This window comes from Phocoena sinus, chromosome 17 (assembly GCF_008692025.1).
Source record: "Phocoena sinus isolate mPhoSin1 chromosome 17, mPhoSin1.pri, whole genome shotgun sequence".
NCBI classification, from domain to species: Eukaryota; Metazoa; Chordata; class Mammalia; order Artiodactyla; family Phocoenidae; genus Phocoena; species Phocoena sinus.
This window is the reverse complement of record NC_045779.1, coordinates 9,502,541-9,523,069: the sequence shown is the minus strand read 5'-3', so window position 1 is coordinate 9,523,069 and position 20,529 is coordinate 9,502,541. Positions and strand designations below refer to the sequence as shown.

General features: G+C 35.9%; 1 protein-coding gene across 10 annotated transcripts in view; it reads right to left on the bottom strand.

Annotated features, from left to right (window-relative positions):
* The window catches only part of YTHDF3 (YTH N6-methyladenosine RNA binding protein 3), a 33,789-nt gene that overhangs the window by 6,695 nt on the left and 6,565 nt on the right, over window positions 1–20,529 (bottom strand). For 5 of the 10 annotated variants that reach the window (XM_032609783.1, XM_032609782.1, XM_032609784.1 and 2 more), the window contains 2 exons: window positions 20,389–20,474; window positions 10,132–11,715 (listed from right to left, as the gene is read on the bottom strand). In XM_032609783.1, coding sequence (XP_032465674.1) covers window positions 10,132–11,697 — 1,566 coding nt within the window. In that variant the 5' untranslated portion in view covers window positions 11,698–11,715; window positions 20,389–20,474. Of the gene's footprint in view, window positions 1–10,131; window positions 11,716–14,328; window positions 18,802–20,388; window positions 20,475–20,529 lie in introns of all 10 variants that reach the window. The other 5 variants (XM_032609781.1, XM_032609780.1, XM_032609779.1 and 2 more) reach the window with 2 other exon arrangements.

Here is a 20,529-nt window from a genome sequence, read left to right as displayed (position 1 = left end):
TCCAGTCTTACTTGTCAGAAGGACCTCTTAAGGGCTGTTCTGATGGTAACGGAGTGTATAGAGGAGCAAAAGTAGAAGCAGGAAGGCCAGTAAGGAGGCTAGCACAATCATCATCCAGTACAATAATAATAATAATGGAGGATGGAGAGCTAGTGGAAAGTGTTTAGATTCTGGATCTATTCTGAAAACAGAGCCAACAAGACTTACTGATAGATTGGTTAGATATGGAGTGTGAAAGAGAAATATTGCGAATTAGTCCAGTATTGTTGGCCTGAACTGGGAAGGGCAGACAGTGGTGCCCTGTACAAAGAGGGAGAAGGAAGACTCTAACATTCTTGATCCTTCTGCATGACCACACTATAATAAAGAATGACTTTACAAAGATTCCAGTGCCCACATTTGCATTTGATGCTTTATTGTGTGTCAAGTTTAAGAAAAGAATAGATGCAGTCTAATAATATAAAAACTATTCATCTGTACCAAAGATCAAATAACCTCAAAGTGTACTATAAAATGGAAGAGTTAAGGAAGAAGGTCAAATAGTGAAAATGGTGGAGGACAGTCATAACATGTGTTAGTTCAGGTGGTCCAAATGGGAGTAAAAACAGGGTTCTAAGACTTAAGACTAATTCATGCTTTGAGCTGTGATTTAGTTTCGGCAAAATAACATCACTCATCACAGTAAAATTTTTATGTGCGGTTTTATTTTGGTTTTAGAGTTTTCACTTAATTTTATGTTTAAGTAATACAAGTAATAAAATTACAAGAAAAAAGCATAAAGATCAAAAAGAAAGAAAACGGTCTCTATTTGCAGATGATATGATCTGTTAGGCAGAAAATCCTAAGGATGTTCTATTAGAACTACTAGAACTAATAAGTGAATTTAGCAAGGTCACACAATATAGGACATTTCTATTAATATAAAATTGTAGCAAACAACTGGAAAGACTGAAAATACAAATTACATTCACAATAGCAGTAAAAATTATATAAAATACTTAGAAACAAATTCAGTAAGAGCCATGTGGTTTTCAACAGTGAAAACTACAAAATTTTACTGAGAGAAATTATGTCTGTCTCTCCAAGACCTCTGAGTTCTACAAAGAAAGGGTTATTGGGGCTTCCCTGGTGGTACAGAGGTTAAGAATCCTCCTGCCAATGCAGGGGACATGGGTTCGAGCCCTGGTCCGGGAAGATTCCCATGTGCCACGGAGCAACTAAGCCCGTGCGCCACAACTACTGAGCCTGAGCTCTAGAGCCGCAAACCACAACTACTGAGGCCTTGCACCACAACTACTGAAGCCCATGCGCCTAGAGCCCGTGCTCCACAAGAAGCCACCGCAATAAGAAGCCCACGCACCGTAACGAAGAGTAGCCCCCGTTCGCCGCAACTAGAGAAATCTCACGCACAGCAACAAAGACCCAATGCAGCCAAAAATAAATAAATTTTAAAAAGAATAAGAGCTATTTATCTTAAGTGGCTTACTGGTAACCTTTAATATTTATCTGTTGAATGAATAAGGGAACAGTTAAGGAAAGAACACGCAGGCTCTAAATATATGGTGATAAAGGTTGACTAGAACACAAGACATAGGCTAGAATTGTCCGTGGAGTGTGGGAGGAGCGGGATGACACTACTTCTCTGGAACCCAGTAACAAGGTCTTAAAGCCGAGCGAAGGAATCAATATGCAACCATATTCTGGAGTGAGATTTTGGACTCTTTATGATAAAATGAAAGTAATAAAATTATTATACTACATACACACACACACACACACACACACACACACACATATACTATATATCCTGCAGGGAATTGGTTCCAGGGCCCCCGTGGATATCAAAATCTGAGGATGCTCAAGCCCCTTACAGCTGGCCCCCTGTATCCACGGGTTCCATTATCTGCAGGTTCACATCTGTGGATATGGAGGGCTGACTGTAATCATGCATTTGTTGCTAAAGAAAAATAGACAACTGAAATACCATTCAATTTAAGGATGACTGTTCACACCATAATCGATGTGAAACAAATCTCTTCCAAAGATCTATGATTAACCCAATAATCCATCTCCTAAAAACGCATAAATTTCTTTATCAACATTGGAACTTAACATAGCCACTATTAACTCTCCTATGGGGTGCCAAGATAAATCTAAGGGGGAAAAAAAATCAATGTTATAAAATGCTAATTGAAGTACCTCTTTCCCCAATTCTGGCTTATAAAGAATTATTACTAAGCTCAGAACAGAGTATTACTACAATAAAAACAGAATCATCTTGATTATTCAAATATCACTCAATGTCTTATCATAGAATTACTCACTTAAATACGTAATGTAAGTTTATTCTGTCACGTGTGATACATCCTGGGCCAAAAACTGTTTTCCAGAGAAATTTTCTTTAAATTTTACAGTGAAGATGAAAGGAAAAGCAAGATTTTATACACTGAATTTGTTTCTGTTCATCATAATCAACTCACAAATAGACAACTACAATTGTAGAAGGGTTTACTGAAAGGTCATCAGATAGAGACTTCAACCATTCTTGATCCTAAGAACTGCAATCTGATTAATGGGAAAGCATTAAACTAAATGTTCCACTTGAGAAAAAAAGAAGTATAGAACTGTCAGGAAAATGCTTACTGCTAACAACAGTAACTACTACTAAAATAACTACAACTGAAGTAATTTCTTGTATATTAGCACAAACTTGATTACTTTGAGACAGACCTAAACATCATCTCATCTCAGAATCAAAATTATTCCAATTGTGAAAAAAATTATATCAGGGACTAAACTTTACTCTTTGGAAAGGCTCAACGACACAAAATAGCATAAATGATTAAAATACACAGACGGTTCTGGAAATTAAAACTATTTAATAAGGATTTTATTACAGTTATGCCTTAAGTTCATCTCAAAGTTACAGGTACCTGAAAACACTAATTTTTCCTATATGGAATTTTAAAAGCTATCAAACTAAAAATCTCACCTCAGACTGTTTACTGATCAATAAGGATTTATAAGAATGAAAGAATATAGTAGAAGCTAAATGATGCACATTCAGTATAACAAAGGTAAAATTTCAGTAAAAGGTTATCTAAATAGTCAAAAGTAGACTCTACGGCTATGTAGACTACCTGAATTTATACTGGACATAATATACTCAAGACATTAGCAGTTTTTTGTTTTCTTTATTTTCCAATCAAACTAGCTTTATCCTTAGAAGTAATACACAATTCCAAGTTAAAGTAAAAAAGTAAAGCTCCCCTATCCTCCTCTAGTCTTTTCTATTTCAACTTCCTCTGATAGGTTACCACTACTGACTTTAACTGGCATGCTAATATATACATTTCTTGACTTGTCAATTCGGACACTATCAATTCCCATTGTATATGACGAGCAATTTATCACAGTGAACGTTATATTCTCCTCTTCCCCGTCCCTACAATAGAACTCACTCTATCTTTAGTTCTGGTGACTGTCCTTATGACTTCGCCCACTATGCGCCAAGCATTAGGTGCTAAGGATTCAGCAAAGAACAAAGCAAGTCCTGCTCTCAAAGAGCATCTCCAAGGTCAGTGCTTCCCAACTGAGGGCTCCTGTCGTTTGTCTAAGACCACAATGCCATTTAACAGACGGAGGCTTACAGCCCTGAGGTCCACTGTATACAATGAGAACCTTCTGACTCAAAATGCATATGGAGTCCCTATTGATGGTTCTAGTATAACCAGCTACCAGGTGTTATCCTTCTTGAATTCCTTTTTCATTCTGCTGAAATACCTCTTCAAGTTTCTTATGAAGGATATGTAGCTAAGCTCTTGTACACCTGAAATCTTTATTTTGCACTCCTCCCTCACAGATATTATTCGACACTCATCTTTAAGAACATAATTCTATGCCCCATTCCCCTATACTACAAAATATGATTTTATATGTGTCCAGAGTTGTAGATGACAGAATTCTGGTAACCGTCTGACTCTCCTTCCTGTGTAGCTTTCTTACAGGCCTTTTGCTCCGAAAGCTTGTCTCTTTATCTTATCTTTTTTATCTTTTACAATTTTAAATAATCCTGCTGGTTACTCAGTGAGCCCATCATTCTGAAAACATGTATCTTTTGGCTCTGGAAATTTTTCTTTAGTCGTTCTTCCCTCCAACTGTTTCTTCCTGTACTCTTTTTAAAGACTCCTTTAGATACAGTGGACCTCCTTTCCACCACATCTTTCACACCTTATATTTTTCATCTCTATTATTCCACATTTGGGAATTTCTGATTTGAAATTCCAGATGATTAGCTGGATCTAAAACATTAACATTTTATTAATCCACTTGCTTAAAAAGAAACATTTTTAAAAACTGCTGACAATCCTGTTTCTCATTTCCAAGAACATTTTCTGGTTTTCTTTTCTTTTTCCATGTGAACCCTAACAAATCAAATCTTGTTGTATAAATTACCTTCTGCTCTCTGAATACCTATTTCTTTTAGAGGATTTGTCTTGGTTTTTTCATCAAGCTTGATTTTAATCAAATATATCAAAGTTATGTGTTCAAATCTAAGAATGAAGAACTATACAAACACTGCAATAACTGGCATGGATTTTTCCTGCAGTTTTAAGTTTCACGACCACCCCTCAGTCTAAGATAGCCTGACTTTCCAAGTTTTATATGAACAGACAGGGTGTGTCTGGTCAGCTCCTCCATAGGCTGCTGTACTGGCAAAGCAAGCTGGGGAATTCCTCCTCTGCTAAAATAACCAGAAAAGGGGCAAGAAAACAGTCAATGAAAAAGACCCAGCAATGACAAGATGGAATTCGTTTTTTTTTAAACTTCTTTTCTGCTATCACAAATAGGCTAAAGAACTTAAAGAGAAAAATGAACGCAGTAAGAAGAGAAATGAAAGAAAGCTACAGTAACCAAAAAACTAAATGTAAAATTTTAAACTACAAAACTTCTATTAAAAAGTATACAAAAAAAATTTTTCCACACTTGGGGAAGGCAAAGATTTGAAGTCAGGTTAGTATAAGCCTTCTAAAATAGTTCTTATTCAAAACTGTTTTGGTTATTCTAATCTTAGCCTGGATCTTATACTACAAAAAAAGATTAAAAAAAAAAGGCTTAAAGGACACTCTGGACCAACTGACAGAATATCACGGTTACATGAGAGAATATCCTTATTCTTAGGAAATATATACGATACTTTTTTGGGGTAAAGAGCCAAGACGTATGAAACGTACTCTCAAATTGCTCAAAAAAACCATAAAGCAGGCATTTTTCCTGCTGATAGCATTTGAGTTGTTCCCTGTTATTTACTAGTATCAACTGTACTCCTAAGAACATTCTTATATGTATTCTGGGGTATGCGCAAAGTTTCTCTTAGGTATAGATATATATCCTGGAGGAAAACTGCTGAATTACAAGGTACTGAAACATTCAGCTTTGTAAGAAAATGCAGAACTACCCACCCACATGGCTATATCAATTCAATGCTCCCACCTGCAACTGTATAAGACGTTTTGTTGTTATACAGTCTCTCCAATACTTGCGATTATCAAATTTCTTAATTTTGCCAAATGAGTGGATATAAAATATTTTCTCATTATAGTCTTGATCTGCATTTCCTGAATTACTATTAAGACTGAATCTCTTTTTACACTTATTACCCACATTTATTTCCTCTCTCATGAAAGGATTATCCATATCTTTTGCCCATCTTTGTAGTGGATTATTTTTTTCTTAAACTGATTCACAGGAGTTCTTTAAATGCTCTTGACAACTGTCTCCGGTCAGTTATGTTCAAATTCCTCCCAGTTCCTAACATGTCTTTTTACTTTCTTTAAAGCATCTTTTGATGAACAGATTTTAATCTAGGCAAATTTTTATCAATCTTTTCTAAGTAGTGCCATTTTTTGTCTTGCTTAAGAACCCCTACTTTACCCAAGGTCTCTGAAGGATGTGCACCTGGGAAAATGTGACTGCGACATATCAGAAGCTTTGAGGAATTTCAGCTGAACACAAGACAGATGGGGTCACATTAAAAGAGAACGTAAGTAATAACTTGCAACTCCTTTTACTTAAAAAAGAAAAAAGGCATAACCAGTGAAGGAAATCCTAGCAAAACACCACTAATTTGTCCTTTCTGATGGAGCAAAGGAGGACCTAGAATAGACAGGAGGCACATCCTTCATCACTGGGATGCCAAGAGTATTTGAAAGTAGTTTTGCTGGAAAGCCAAAGTGCAAACACAAGCGTACCTAAGAGGAAATCTACAAATGAGTATCTACAATTTATGCCTGGACAAGGACTTTAACAGCTCCAGAAAGAAAACGGCAAGAACACTTGATATCCCAAATGCCAAACAGTTAATAAGCAGGGGAGAAGGTTTCCTGACATGGTGGTTTCAAACTCAAAGGAAAGTCAAATTTTAACTACTAGCATGTCCATTGCACTGGCTCTCCCTTCTTACTCTTCACAGGTTGATGAATCACTTAACTGGTAAAGTCAACATACATCATGGCTCTCCCATCTCCACATTTGCAATGGAAAGAGAATATGCAACTAACACCAAGCATTAAAGCACACACACACAAAAACAAACCTATCTGGGGTCAAATACCTGATCTGGATGATTCTCTGCCTGGTTTAATGATGACAGAAAAAAAAAAAAAGCAGAGTCTTAAAATATTTTTTCAGAAAAAAAGGATACTAACAAAACTATAATGAGTTCAGATAGACACTGGGGAAAGATAAAATACAAAGGGGAAAGAAAAGATAGTTTGGGGGGCATACTGTACCCTGATGGTGGTTACACAAATCTACAAATGTGTTACAATTCATAGAACTGTACAGCCCAAAAAAGTGACTTTCACCGTATGATTTAAAAAAAAATTTTTTTAAGGATATATACACAAATATTTATAGGAGCTTTATTTACATTCTTCAAATCTGAAAGCAACCAGATGTCCTTCAAAGAATGAATGGTTAACAAACTGGTAAATCCATACAATGGAAAGACAGAATAAAAAGGAACAAAGAACTGATACGCAAAGCAACATAAACTGCAAGGACATCATGCTGAGTACAAGACTCCAGTGTTAAAAGATTACACATTGTAATTTCATTCATGTGAAATTATGGAAAACGCCTTATATAGAGAGAGAACTGATCAGTGAATTAATTACTAGTGGAGGGGAGCACTTGACTAGAAAGAAGCAGCAAAAGGTAATTTACAATTTTACTGTGTGTTAATTTAAAAAAATTAAAGATATGTAAGACGAAGGAATTTTAAAATGATAATTACAGGAAGCACGGGCTTCCCTGGTGGCGCAGTGGTTGGGAGTCCGCCTGCCGATGCGGGGGACATGGGTGCGTGCCCCGGTCCGGGAGGATCCCACGTGCCGTGGAGCGGCTGGGCCCGTGAGCCATGGCCGCTGGGCCTGCGCGTCCGGAGCCTGTGCTCCGCGGCGGGGGAGGCCGCAGCAGTGAGAGGCCCGCATACCGCAAAAAAAAAAAAAAAAAAAAAATGATAATTACAGGAAGCAGAAATAAGCTTTCAACAGTCATCTTTGTGCTCAATAAAATCAAGATGAGAATGGCCAAGAAGGGGAAAAAAAAAAAAATCCAAGTGGACTCTGGAACAAGGGATTCAGGTAAGAAAACAACAGGTGTGAAGGGAGAACTAGATGTGGTAATGTAAGCAAACTAACACTGTCATTGAAAAATACAAAACCTCACAAATCACTGAACGAACACAAAGTAAATCAAATCAATGACATGGAAATTCAATTTTGAGAAACTCTCCAAACGCAAAGAAAAATAATGAAGATAAGAACCAATGGCATTCAAGGACAAAGATTCGATATATTTTTTGACATTACTAGGAAAAAGAAAAAGAAACAAATTTGGCCTACAGATGAAGGAATAAGGAAAACTATAAGAGACCCATACTGTGCACATTCCATATACATGTTCACATAGCAAGAATAAATTTTGTGCACACAGACAGAAATAGTTATTTCCAAAGAAAGAAAATTTAGGCTGGCCCCAAACTTCTCCATAATATAAAACTATAAATAATAGACTATAAATAGAAAACTATAAAACAAAGCGTGAATGAAAAGACTGTGACCCAAGATTTCTATATCCAATAAAACTGTTGTTCACATATCATGGCCAAAGAAAGGCATTTTCGGGATTTAGAAGCGCTTAATAAATATATTACATCAAATTACTCTTCCTAAAAAAAAAAAAAAAAAGATGATGGTAATAAAACAAGCTAGGCTCCAAATTAAAAGGTCAAAGGTGGGTTCAGACACATTATAAAAAGACTGGCAGTAAGCCATGAAACAATTTAAATGTAAAATTTTTAAGTTTAAAAATATAAAGTTTAGGGCTTCCCTGGTGGCGCAGTGGTTGAGAGTCCTCCTGCCGACACGGGTTCGTGTCCCAGTCCGGGAAGATCCCACATGCTGCGGAGCAGCTGGGCCCGTGAGCCATGACCGCTGAGCCTGCACGTCTGGAGCCTGTGCTCCGCAACCAGAGAGGCCCGTGTACCGCAAAAAAAAAATAAAGTTTAAATCGTTGTATATATGAAACATAAATAATTCCTGAGACAATTGTATAATAAAAAAAATAAAACTAAGATAAATTTTCAGACTGGGAAGAGGAGAAGTGTGGGAAGACGTACAAGGTGACCTGTCCTGGGTGATGGAAGAAAAGAAAAGTTGAATCATTTCTCCTGATTCACTATTTGTAAAGGCACTTACAGTGGGACAATCTACTCAACTGCTGAGCTCAAAACCTCAGAAGCTACTCTTGATCCTCCTTTTTCCCTCACTTCCCACATTTAACCTGGAGAAAACTCAATTATATGCAGGAATTCACTGGAAAGGTTGAGCAGGGCCTTTAAGAGTCATACGTATTATTCCAAAGCAAAATTTCTAACAATTCAGTGCAGCAATCACTAGCACGAGAATCACCTGAGGTGCCTGTAACAATACCAGGTCCCTTATCAAATATATCAGATTCTCCTTGAGTGGGTCTCAAGAAGCTGCACTTTCAGGGAGCACCCTAATTGATATTTATACGCCATAAGGTTTGGCAGGATCATTATTTCAACATTATTCAGCGGTGAGGATTGTTATTTGAACAGTTCCCTCTTCTGTACAGACTAAAAAGCCACAGGATACTCAGGCACACACAAACAGAAACGAATCACTGATGTTTTACATACAGATAAAGTTGAAGTTCGTGCTTTATCTTAATTTCTACATAGAAGCTTTCCATAGTAACCAACATAATTTACTGGAGAAGAGTCTAACTTAAGCCCTGCTTCATTTGAAATTTAAATGTATTGTCTATGGAAAAATCTGCTAGTTGCCTATTCCATCCATTCTCTTTCCCTCCTATAAATAGGACTCTGCAATTTACTTTTGTAGCTTGGAACAGAAAATATTCCTCAGCCTGTCGTGCTCTATGGGCTCTGTGATCAAATCCCGGCCAACCTGACGCAAGTATAAACAGTGTGTAACTTCAGGATACATCTCCCTTAAGAGTCTCACAGTGGGCAAATAACAGAATTAGAAATCAAATTCTGCGGAATTTAAGTCCACTTCTCAATTCTAAGCTGCCTTCCTATAAAGTCAAATCCTTACTATAGTTTGTACAAGTGCTTTAAGTGTACAAGTTATGAACAAGCCTCAGGAATCTTGGGGGAAAATATCTATTTATCATAAATACAAAATGTGTAGTACTTTAAAAGCTGTTTGTTTCAAACTCCAAATACATTTTCCCGTAAAATTAAAGTTTAAGATTAGCGACTAGAATCCCTAGCCAGTTCTTAAGTCTGCTTAATTACAAATGCACAACTCAGGGCTCTGATAAAGAATAAAGACCTTTATCACCTGAGGAGTATGAACACGCAGGAAGCAAATTCAGAGTAAGGGTCACCCTTGGAAAGGCATCCGAGGCCTTCACGGGGGTCTGCAGAGTTCTGTTTCTTAAGCTAAGTGGTTGGTTGCCTTCAGAGTAAAGTTCTTAAACTCAGAATGTAATATTAAAAGGCATTAAAGATTACAATCCATACACACCACCCCAATAAAAAGACCCTACACACAAAAATCACTGTACTCTTACCCTACGCATGGCTTCCTCCTCTTCTTGACGCTTTTCATAATGTGCAAAGTCATCAAAGATTGAGGTGGTGTGCTTGAAAGTAGCAATTATTTTAAGCACTTGCTTAGCTTTTTCTAGGGGTACCTCTTGGGTGTCCCTTGAATTGGTAACTGGTTTGTTGTCATTATTTTCTAAGCGAATATGCCGTAACTGGTTATTGGGAACATCTTTGACAAAGATCCATTTAACTTCAAATTTGCCCTTCCACTTATCCTGAGACCAGACACCGGCATACGCGTTATAGTCCACAACAGACTTCATCTCAGCCACTCCACAAAAATGTCCACTGCCATTCACGCTGAAGAGCAAATAGAGTGGGCCCTTCCCATTCAGGGAACGGTAAGCGGCATCCAAACGCTTATTACCATGCTCAGTACTACACCAGATAGAGTACTTAATGGAACGGTGAATGTCATCCTCAGAATAGCTTTTAATTATAAACACCCGTCCGTTCTTCAGGTTCCAGTCAAAGTCTTTGGGATTGTAGTTGTTTATGGCCTTTAGCTTTTCCAGCACTGGATGCACTTCTACACTTGAAGGTGAAGCGCTGGCAGGAACAACACCTAAACCAAAGTTTTCACCTCCCCCGCCACTGTTCTGGTGGAAGCCCGCCCCCCTGTTCCGAGGAGCAAGCCAGCGATTCTGCAGCGGCTGCGGCTGCGGCTGTGCTTGGTGAGGCTGGGCCTGTGGCTGCGCTCCCGGCTGCGGCTGCGGCTGCGGCGGGGGCAGCTGGCCTTGCACCAATGGTGGCGGCTGAATTAACGGCTGAGGCTGCTGGACTAGAGTCTGAGGAGGCAGAACTGGTTGGGCTGCTGGAGCCTTTACCACTGACCCCTTTTCATCCCAAGTTCCAATATTCATGTTGTGTTTTATAGGAGGTGGTGGCACGGCGGAGCCCCCGATCCCCACGCTGCCCTTGGGTTTGAGTTTCGGTTGAGGTTTGGCAGGTTTTCTGGCAATGGCAGCCCAGGAGGTTGGCTTAGGCGCTGCACTGCTGACGGGCGGCACACTATTGGCTGCAATGCTAGTCATACCACTGCTGCTCAAAGCTGTTCCTACAGTTTTTGTCACTGCGGCTGTCAGGTCACCACCAATTTTCAGTCCAGTCATGCCTTGCTCAATACTGCTAATGCCAGGCACCTTACTCAAAGTATCATTGCCAAATCCAGCCTGTCCATCAGTAATAGCTCTCCCAAGAGAACTAGGTGGATAGCCGTAACTGCTACTATAAGCAGAACTTTGTGTTGATTGTCCCTGAGATCCACTTGTCCCCCATGTAGAGAAATCAGCATTACCAGGAAAAAAGTTAAATCCATGTTGACCAAGAAATGGAGGGGTATTTCCTAATGCCCCAGGTTGACTAAACACACCATCTGGTATATAATGATGTTCTCCATTACTCATTTGTCCATAGGTTGTCAGATATGGCATAGGTTGGTCTCCAGCTGTGGACCATGCTGCTTCCCCAAGAGAATATGGAAATCCAATGGATGGAGCATAGTAACTAGGCATGTATGGATCTGACATTGGTGGATAGCTGTTATTCTGGAAAACAAAAGACCACAATCAGGACAGAAATAAGATTAGGGGGCAGAGAAACATCTGAAAGAGTAAAATCAAATAGTTTTAAATAAATGGAAAACAAATGCACTTGTTCCAGATAAAGTTAAAATTTCAAATCGTTTTATCAAGGAAAAACTTTACTGATGACTTTTTATTTTATCTGTAATGAAATTACAGGGTATTTTTTTGCGGGGGTAGGTGGGTGGGGGGATATGGTGGGGATTATTTTTGTTTAAGAGCCAGATCCTCTGCGCACGATTTAAAAATACTCTAATTTCTACAAAAAGCTGATTTATAAAGTTTGCAGAGACAATGATTGTTAGCTTTATTTTTAGCAACTGATGAACAAAAAATTTATGTGCAAGGATTAAACATGGAAACTATGCCCAATAATAGAGGAATTACAGTTTATCTCTATGATGGAATCCAGTTCAGCAATTAAATTTTGTACTTTCATAAAGAAAAACTAGAATAGAGAAATGTTCACACTCTTGAGAGGAAAAACAAAAAAAGATTCAAGATTATACTTAGAGCATGATCCATATTTGTTTTGTTTTGCCTTGCTCATTTTGAAAAAGAAAACAAAATCCTAATGGTTTCTTAATGGTTGGTTACAGGTGCCTATTTTCTAAATTTTACGTAACAAATTTATCACCTTCCTAATCAGAATTTTTTTTTTTTTTTTTTTTTTTTTTTTTATGCGTTACGCGGGCCTCTCACTGTTGTGGCCTCTCCCGTTGCGGAGGACAGGCTCCGGACGCGCAGGCTCAGCGGCCATGGCTCACGGGCCCAGCCGCTCCGCGGCATGTGGGATCCTCCCAGACCGGGGCACGAACCCGTGTCCCCTGCATCGGCAGGCGGACTCTCAACCACTGCGCCACCAGGGAAGCCCCCTAATCAGAATTTTAATTTAGAAATAGTTAAGTTCCTATCATTTTTTCCAGAATTACTGTAATTGACCTTTATTTTGAATAAAATTAATCATCCATTTAGTGATTTGCCAAAAATCAAAGCTTATTAAAGAAAAAACTCAGTCAAATTTGTTACTAGCCAATGTAAAAAATAAAATATTCTACAGATTTCTTTTGAAAGTACGTTTCTTATGCCAAAAATATGTCTGATACAGCCAGCCCTCCAATCCACAGGTTCTGCATCCATGGAGCAAAAATATTCAGGAAAAAAATTTCCATAAAGTTCCAAAAAGCAAAACTTGAATATGCCACACGGGCAACTACTTACATAGCACTTACATTGTACTTGGTATTATAAGTCATCTAGAGGTGATCTGAAGTATACAGGGGGATGTGCGTGTTTTATGCAAATACTACGCCATTTTATATACGGGACTTGAGCATCTGTGGATTTTGGTATCAGCTGGGGTCCTGAAACCAATCCCCTAGGGACACCAAGGGACAACTGTAATAGATTTTCACTCTATGATTTAGGTGTGATTTTTAAAGCCTTGGACAGAGCTTCAGAATTTGTAAAATTAAGCAAGATGAAAAAACTAAGCTAATATCTAGTCAAGACAATTTGTATTCCCCTCCCAAGGGTCAATACCATTTTGAAGGCTGATTATTCACTTTATTTACATAGACATTCTAAGTTCCCTGGAGCAAAGTGGAGAATGCAATGGAGCAAAGTGCAAAATGGAACAAATCCATTCTGGTTTTTTTTGGCTGTTACTCTCTTGGGATTATTCTGCCACTGCTTTCCCACTCAAGAAAGTATATCAATATAAATATGTGACAATTACATCATAGATACTACCTGGAATTCGTTTTATTTTTTAAAGGCCTATTATTGAAAACTAAAATGCTTTACTATTACTATTAAGTTACTTGTGACATACCTTACAACTACTAAAACTGTCCACTGTCCATAAGAAAGCTAATTTCATATTTTGCCTTTTGAAATGACTCTCACATATTTAAATAAAAATGACAAGAGAATCAAATAAAGGCTGCATTTAAGTTAATAATTAAGACAAATTTACTGTTTTCAGTAAAACTTGAACTTAAAAACAAAAAACAACTATGTCAGCATTATTTAAAGAAAACAAAGACTTTAAACACATTTGATATTAAGTATATTCCACTGTATTCAAAACTGGAAATATGTGTCAACCATTTACTAATTTAGTTGAACATATTCTTTAACTATATTGGATAATTGTTAACCATATTTGAAAATATATTCAAAGAATGCTCACAATATTAGTATGAAGGAAATGAAGCCTTAGGGAAGCTCAAAGTCACCAACAGTGGTTTTCAAAGAAAAAAAAAAATTCTTGAAGAAATTAATAATGAGTAAGCTTCAGTAGCCATGGATATACACACACACACCTGTTTATAATTCAATCACCAAATTATTTATTGAAAGTAAAAGTATTCATAGTACTTCATACTGAAGTCACTGTTGAGAAAGCCCCAAAATTTAGCCAATATTTGAACATACACAATCAAGATTTTTTTAACTTTTAAATTTTTTTGGAGTTATTAAAGGTTTCCCTTTATTACTTTAACCAAACACTTACTGAATGCGTACATTGTGAAAAATACTGATATAAAATATTCATTCTAAAAGAAAACCTACAGTTAAAGACACATTGCACAGGGAAGTGAATATATTCCACATGAGGGAAGAATAAGGAAGCTGAGTTGAATATGGAGGTAATCAGTTTCAGTTTCAAAGTTTTAATTTAGAATGTTGGCGTTGAAATCTGGACTTAGTAAGTCTTTACCTGGATGTGGGAGTGGAAAAACAGACAAGGTGGAAAATTTTTAAGTTCATTCATCATGATAAAGTGTTTGCAAAATTATACTCGTAACTTACGTTGAATATTCTTGCTTCACCCTCACAAATGCTGAATTTTGCGCAACAGTTACACATCAGGTTCCTAATTTGTCTATATCCATCACGTGACTCAGGGATCAGCAAACTAAAGAGCCAAAAGGCAAATATTTTAAGCTCTGCAAAAGCCCAATACGGCATCTGGTTGCAGTCACATATTCATCTTCTTTTAAAAACCCTTTAGAAAGCTGCTAGCTCACGGGTTTCCTCAAAGAAAACAAGTTTTGGTCCCTGGGTCAGTCTGTCAACCCGGTTTTAATAGATCATCTAATATATACTGATTCCTATTTAAAAAAAAAAAGCCCCCCCAAGCTATATTATTAGATTAAATGGGTAACAAATTTTCACCAATTCTGCCACTTCTGGGGCTGGAGCAGGTCCACACCCTTTTGTTGTGGGGCCTTTTATTAAATATCTTTTCAATTATTTTTTAAATCATGGGTTTTACTACTTCATCCCTAAACTACTAATTCTGTCAAAACGGTAAGTTTAAATTACTTTAAAATGTACTACATTAATCACAAGGGCCTTGTCAAACAGTCAGCTCAAGCTAATGAGCAGAGATGCGCTGCTGTCCCTACCTGACTACAGAGCTATCCACAGTGCTTCTATGCTACCAACCTAGAATCCTTGAGTACATTGGATAAATGGCCTGCTTTCTCCTGTTTATCAAACAATGCTATTTATTTCCTAATACTTTCAGTAGTTTCAGCTGAATGAGATGTTTCTTCCTCAGCTTTACGAAAGTAACTTAAGCAGTCTCCTTCCAAAAGGCAAGGGTTTTGGTTTGGGCTCTAGTAAGAACAAAGCTGTAGGAAACTACTAAGGTTTAAAAGTAAGATATGGTCAACACATTTTGTATTAGCAGAGCTTCAATTATAATTGGAAATACTTTTAAACGTTTTGCTAAATGTAAGATAGATTTTTAATTGCTAGCTAAGTGGAATGAAGGGGAACAAAATTTCCACCTACTGATGATGGAAAGCAGAAACTCAAAACTTTCTTTCACCTTTTACTTCAAACCTGGTACAACGAGGTACAATCAATTTAACAGTTTATGTCCAAATAATCACTTTAAAATAGTTTATTCATAATTCTGAAATTGGTCAGTAATAGTGAAATTTTACTTTGTTGTTTAAAGATATATAACCTTTAAGAAAGTGATATGAAATGTTTCGCACTTCCCTCTTACTCAAAAGACTAATTGAAAAGGGGAAAATAACAATATGTACACATAAAAAATGATATATAATAATCAATGGATATAATTAAACATACTTGTAAAGGAACAGATCCACAAACCCTTTACCTAGAGCATAAACTTAGAAACGCAACCTGAAGGTGGATGTGAAGCCACGAGGTAACTAAATTCTAATCCCAACCCAGTACTTATCAGCTGTGTGAAGCCAATATCAAGTTACTTAAAACTTGAGTTTTCTCGAATATTAAAAAGAAATAAAGATAATGTACCTAGGACACACTAAATATTCAATCAACAGTAGTTATTCCCTACTTTCGCAGTTTCTATGTCAGTGATCATCAAATCATTTAATTTCTCTAACCCTGCTTCTTCATCAGTAAAATGCTCTAATCAATTACATATCTTTAAAAATCTAGTTGTTAACTGCAAAGTGCTATACTGAAGTATAGGAGTTAATCTTGTTTTAATTTGAAAACTAAAATATAGAAAAGATGAAAAACTCTTCCTTTGAATTTCAAAATCATTTATAATTATCATTTCTTAGCCTTGTGAGTCAGGTCAATTGTTTTTCTATTATCTCAAAGAAAACTTGAACAATACTAAGGAAAAATTCATGATTACTGTTCTGACCTGAGGACACTTTAATACAACTCAATTATAACTGAGTCTTTCAGTTATAGTAACTTAATACCTATTTTTACTTCATAAATATCCAAACTTCCAAGAAAGAACGTTGTACAATGTCCTAGAAGTTCAATAAAAAACGGTTGAGGTATTATTCACCAAAACAGAAAATGGAAATGCATAGAAAAATGGAAACTGTTTTCCATTAAGAACCTGAGGTACTTCAAACCCCAGAACTAACTACTAGATAAACAAAAAGTAAAATTTAATATACTTTTAATGTTTATGTACATTTTCTTCTGTTATTTAAAAAATATTATTGTACTTCTCAAAAAGTAAAATACATGTATATTTAATCACATAGATGTCATAAGAAAAAATGTATCATACATTATACTCAATTAATCTGACTATTTCATCAAGCATACTTCTTCATTCCCTAATTCTAGCAGTTAACCTAATCTACTTATTCAATAAATGCTTAATGAATGCCTACTACATGCCAGATACAGTGCCAGTCTACCTAGAATCAACCTAGAATCCTTGAGTACATTGGATGACCTAGAAAATAAGATAAAGGACATGGTCTCTGACCTGAAACGCTTCACAGGCCTACTAGGGAAGACATATTTACCGTGCAATTTGATAGGTATTGTTACAGAAATAAGAACAAAGCAAAACAAAAACTCTAGTACAAAGAGGAGGGGGCAAGTAACTGGAAAATCAGAAGACTTCATGAAGTGACAGACATGAGAGTCTGTGTGTGTACATCATATATATAAATGGAAAGCTTGAGATCATGAAAGAAAATATTCAGAAAATACTTATATTTTCAGAAAAAAAGAAGTCCTATTCCCTAAATAAGTTACACGGATAAAGTTGACCAAAGATGAGGCAGGGAGGGAAGTGGAGCCCTTTTAAGGGCTCTCATATAGTGAATATATCCACTGTGGTGAAGCTTTGGTAAGTCTTTAACATGACGACGGCAACGGACTTGGGACTTTAAGAGGACTGCTGAGTGGCAATATGGAATTACCAGTTAAGAAATCATTCCAACAGCAGAGATAATGAAAACCTTACCTAAGGGCAGTAATAACACGGACAGAAAAAATCTGTTACTGTCTTAGTTCTCTATACCTCTTCTCTGATAAGCATGGCTAGGAATTTATTTCCCCATATATACAGGCAGACCAATTCAAACTTCATTTTTTCAATTTATTCTTCAAATGTATATGCACAAATTACACAGCATCTTGAACAGTACCAATTAAACCTGAATTTTTAATCAACTTAATCGTCAGATTATTCCGAGAAACTACAGAGAACTAACTTTAAGTCCTGAAGGACATAAGTTTACTTTTTAAATTACTATGAAAATTATTCCCTGAGAACTTGAGCATGAGAAAATAGAATATGCTGCCACAGAAGTAAAAGGCCAACAACCTGTTTTTTAAAGCATCCCTGGGTTTGATGTGATTTAGATCTAAGCATATAAAACAAACATTAAAAACTTTTCTAGACTAAAGAATATCATTTTTATTATTTATATTATTAAAATCAGAAGGGATTTAATTTTAAAGACATCCTGTATATTTAGTCGAAAATTTTTTTAATTAGCCAATTATTTCAGCTAGGTCAGTACAAGAAACAAATACGTGCATAACTTTACATCTGAAAATAATTACTTTAGATATTTCATCAATAAATCCACTTTCAATAGTGTACTTTAAAAGGTCAATTTGTAAAAATTTTTCTATTTTAGCTAAGTAACTACGATAAATTTAAATTCTGTACAGCTTACCTTTAAGATTTCAGATAATTTTCAATTCTGCTCTCCAATAAACCCAGTTTTCAATATTCTATAGTGTTAGTATTCTTTAAAAGGTAAATATGTATCCTGGTTAGACAATTATTTTTAGTTATTACAGAAAGATAATTGCTGAAAACTTATTCATCAGCACTGGCAAGGAGAGGGAAGTAAAATATAGCCGTGCTGGTATTAAACTTTAAGACTTCTCTTTAAAGAGCACATTACATTGAGTCTAACATCAGTAAGTGATTTAATTAATATAAAGTATAAGACCTTCCATTTAAACGTCACATTAAAACAAACCTTTTATAGATGTTTTTGCCCCAACATAAGGAAACTTTTATGATTCAATTTAAAAACTGGGTTCACTAAGGTAAATGCCCTTATAGTCTTAAAAAATAATGACTTTCCAACACTTTATGTGAAATCTCATGCAGAATTCCAACATATAAAAACACATGAAAAGCAAAGCACAGCTCTGGCTGCTGCACGGGTAGGATCCAGGTTACCCTCCCCAGGTCTCCCCTAGGCAGACCTGAAGCATCTCTGTGGAATGCCAAAAAACCAATCTTCTAAGCCCCTGTGACAAATAAATTATGAAACATCTGTTACCAAATAAAACGAGAAGATTCTCACAGGTAGAAATTCTCAAACATTTATAATCCATTAAAATTTCTTGAAAATAGAGTTTGAACAAGTCAGTCAGAGAATATTCATACCATACCCTTGTCTTAAAAAATCATTTTACATTAAAATACAAAAGTATAAAATCAAGTAGCAAAAAACAATTATGTAAACCAAATAAATTTCCCAAAATTATCTGATCATGGAGATCGTTTTAGGAGAATATCTACTATACTTCATTATATCAGAATTTCTCAAAAAAGTTGGAAACACTGCCATAAGGATGTTAACTGAGATTACTGTATGGGACCAAATAGAACAGAATGTATTTATTTTAAAACTTGCACTACACTTCACAACAAATGATCTTGCCCTATTTTCCAGTGATATATTCTTCACAACCTTTAGGTGGAAAGTAAATTTGTATTGAGATCATAAAGGTAGATTACATAAGAATGAAATGAACTTTTTCATTTTTTTTAAAGTAGCTAAACTTTCATAGATTTTTATCACCCATTTTTATTTTTTCTTATTTATTTATTCCCTCCCAAAATACGCTAGGGATGTAGATCAACAGATAGAAGGGGGTGGTTAAAGAGAAATAAATGTAGATCAGGTTGAACATAACCATGGCTCTCCAAAGTCCTAAAAATAACTGTACATTCCACAAATTGGAAACTACTTTTTTTTCAAATTTTCTCTGCAACTGCAAAGTTCTGTAACAATATTTGGTTCCTTATTCTTTTATAAGCTAAAAAAATCTAGGTTAAGATTTCAAGGTACATTTTTCATATGTCTTTTTATAAGCAAAACAACAAAGCAGTTTCATTCCAGAATGTTCTCTCTGAAGAAACTGGTTAATAATGAAAGTTTTTTTTTAATTTATTTCTAGTAGTGACATTTTTATTAACAAACAGAAAGAGATGCAGAATTGGTATACAGAGACTAAGAAATACCATTCTTTGGTCAACGTTTAAATATAAATTATTCCTATATACAAAATCACAAGATTTGTGAAAAATTCAAACACAGAAGAACCTCAAAAGCGACCAGTTATTTGATTGATGAAATTCTCCATGCCTACAATATATAAGCAAGTGTGTTTATAATATCTTTAATTCTATTTTCCTATGCTACCAGGTTACATACCAGGTTATATTAAACTTTAATTATACTAACCAAAAATTTCAGGCACAACTAGTCTTCTCCCACAAACTTCTAGCTAATTAAACCTTATCATCTGCTTTAGCTATGAAGATATGGCAGCAGCATTAAAAGATTAATTCAACAGTCAAAAAAAAATCTAACTACAATATATACAAATGTTCATCTTCATATCCCTGTATTCATAATCTAGTTTCAGCCATCTCCAATTTCCAAAGAACCCTCTTGTGCCAAAAGCCTGCAGCTGCTATTCACTATTATGTAGGCACACTGGGTTAAGTCATGTTAGGGTTCGCCTCATTCAACTAAAATACCTACTTTAAAAATCAATTAATACTAACGTAAGTTTAATTCCTTAATATGTGACTGTCACACTTACCTGATTTGTCTGGCTACTCAAGTATGCTCAAAATCAATCATCATTTACAGCATCTTTTTGATGAATCGAACCGTTTTGTACTGAAACTAAAAAATATGTTTGTATTAGATGTATTGTAATTATCTTTATGAAACTCACAAA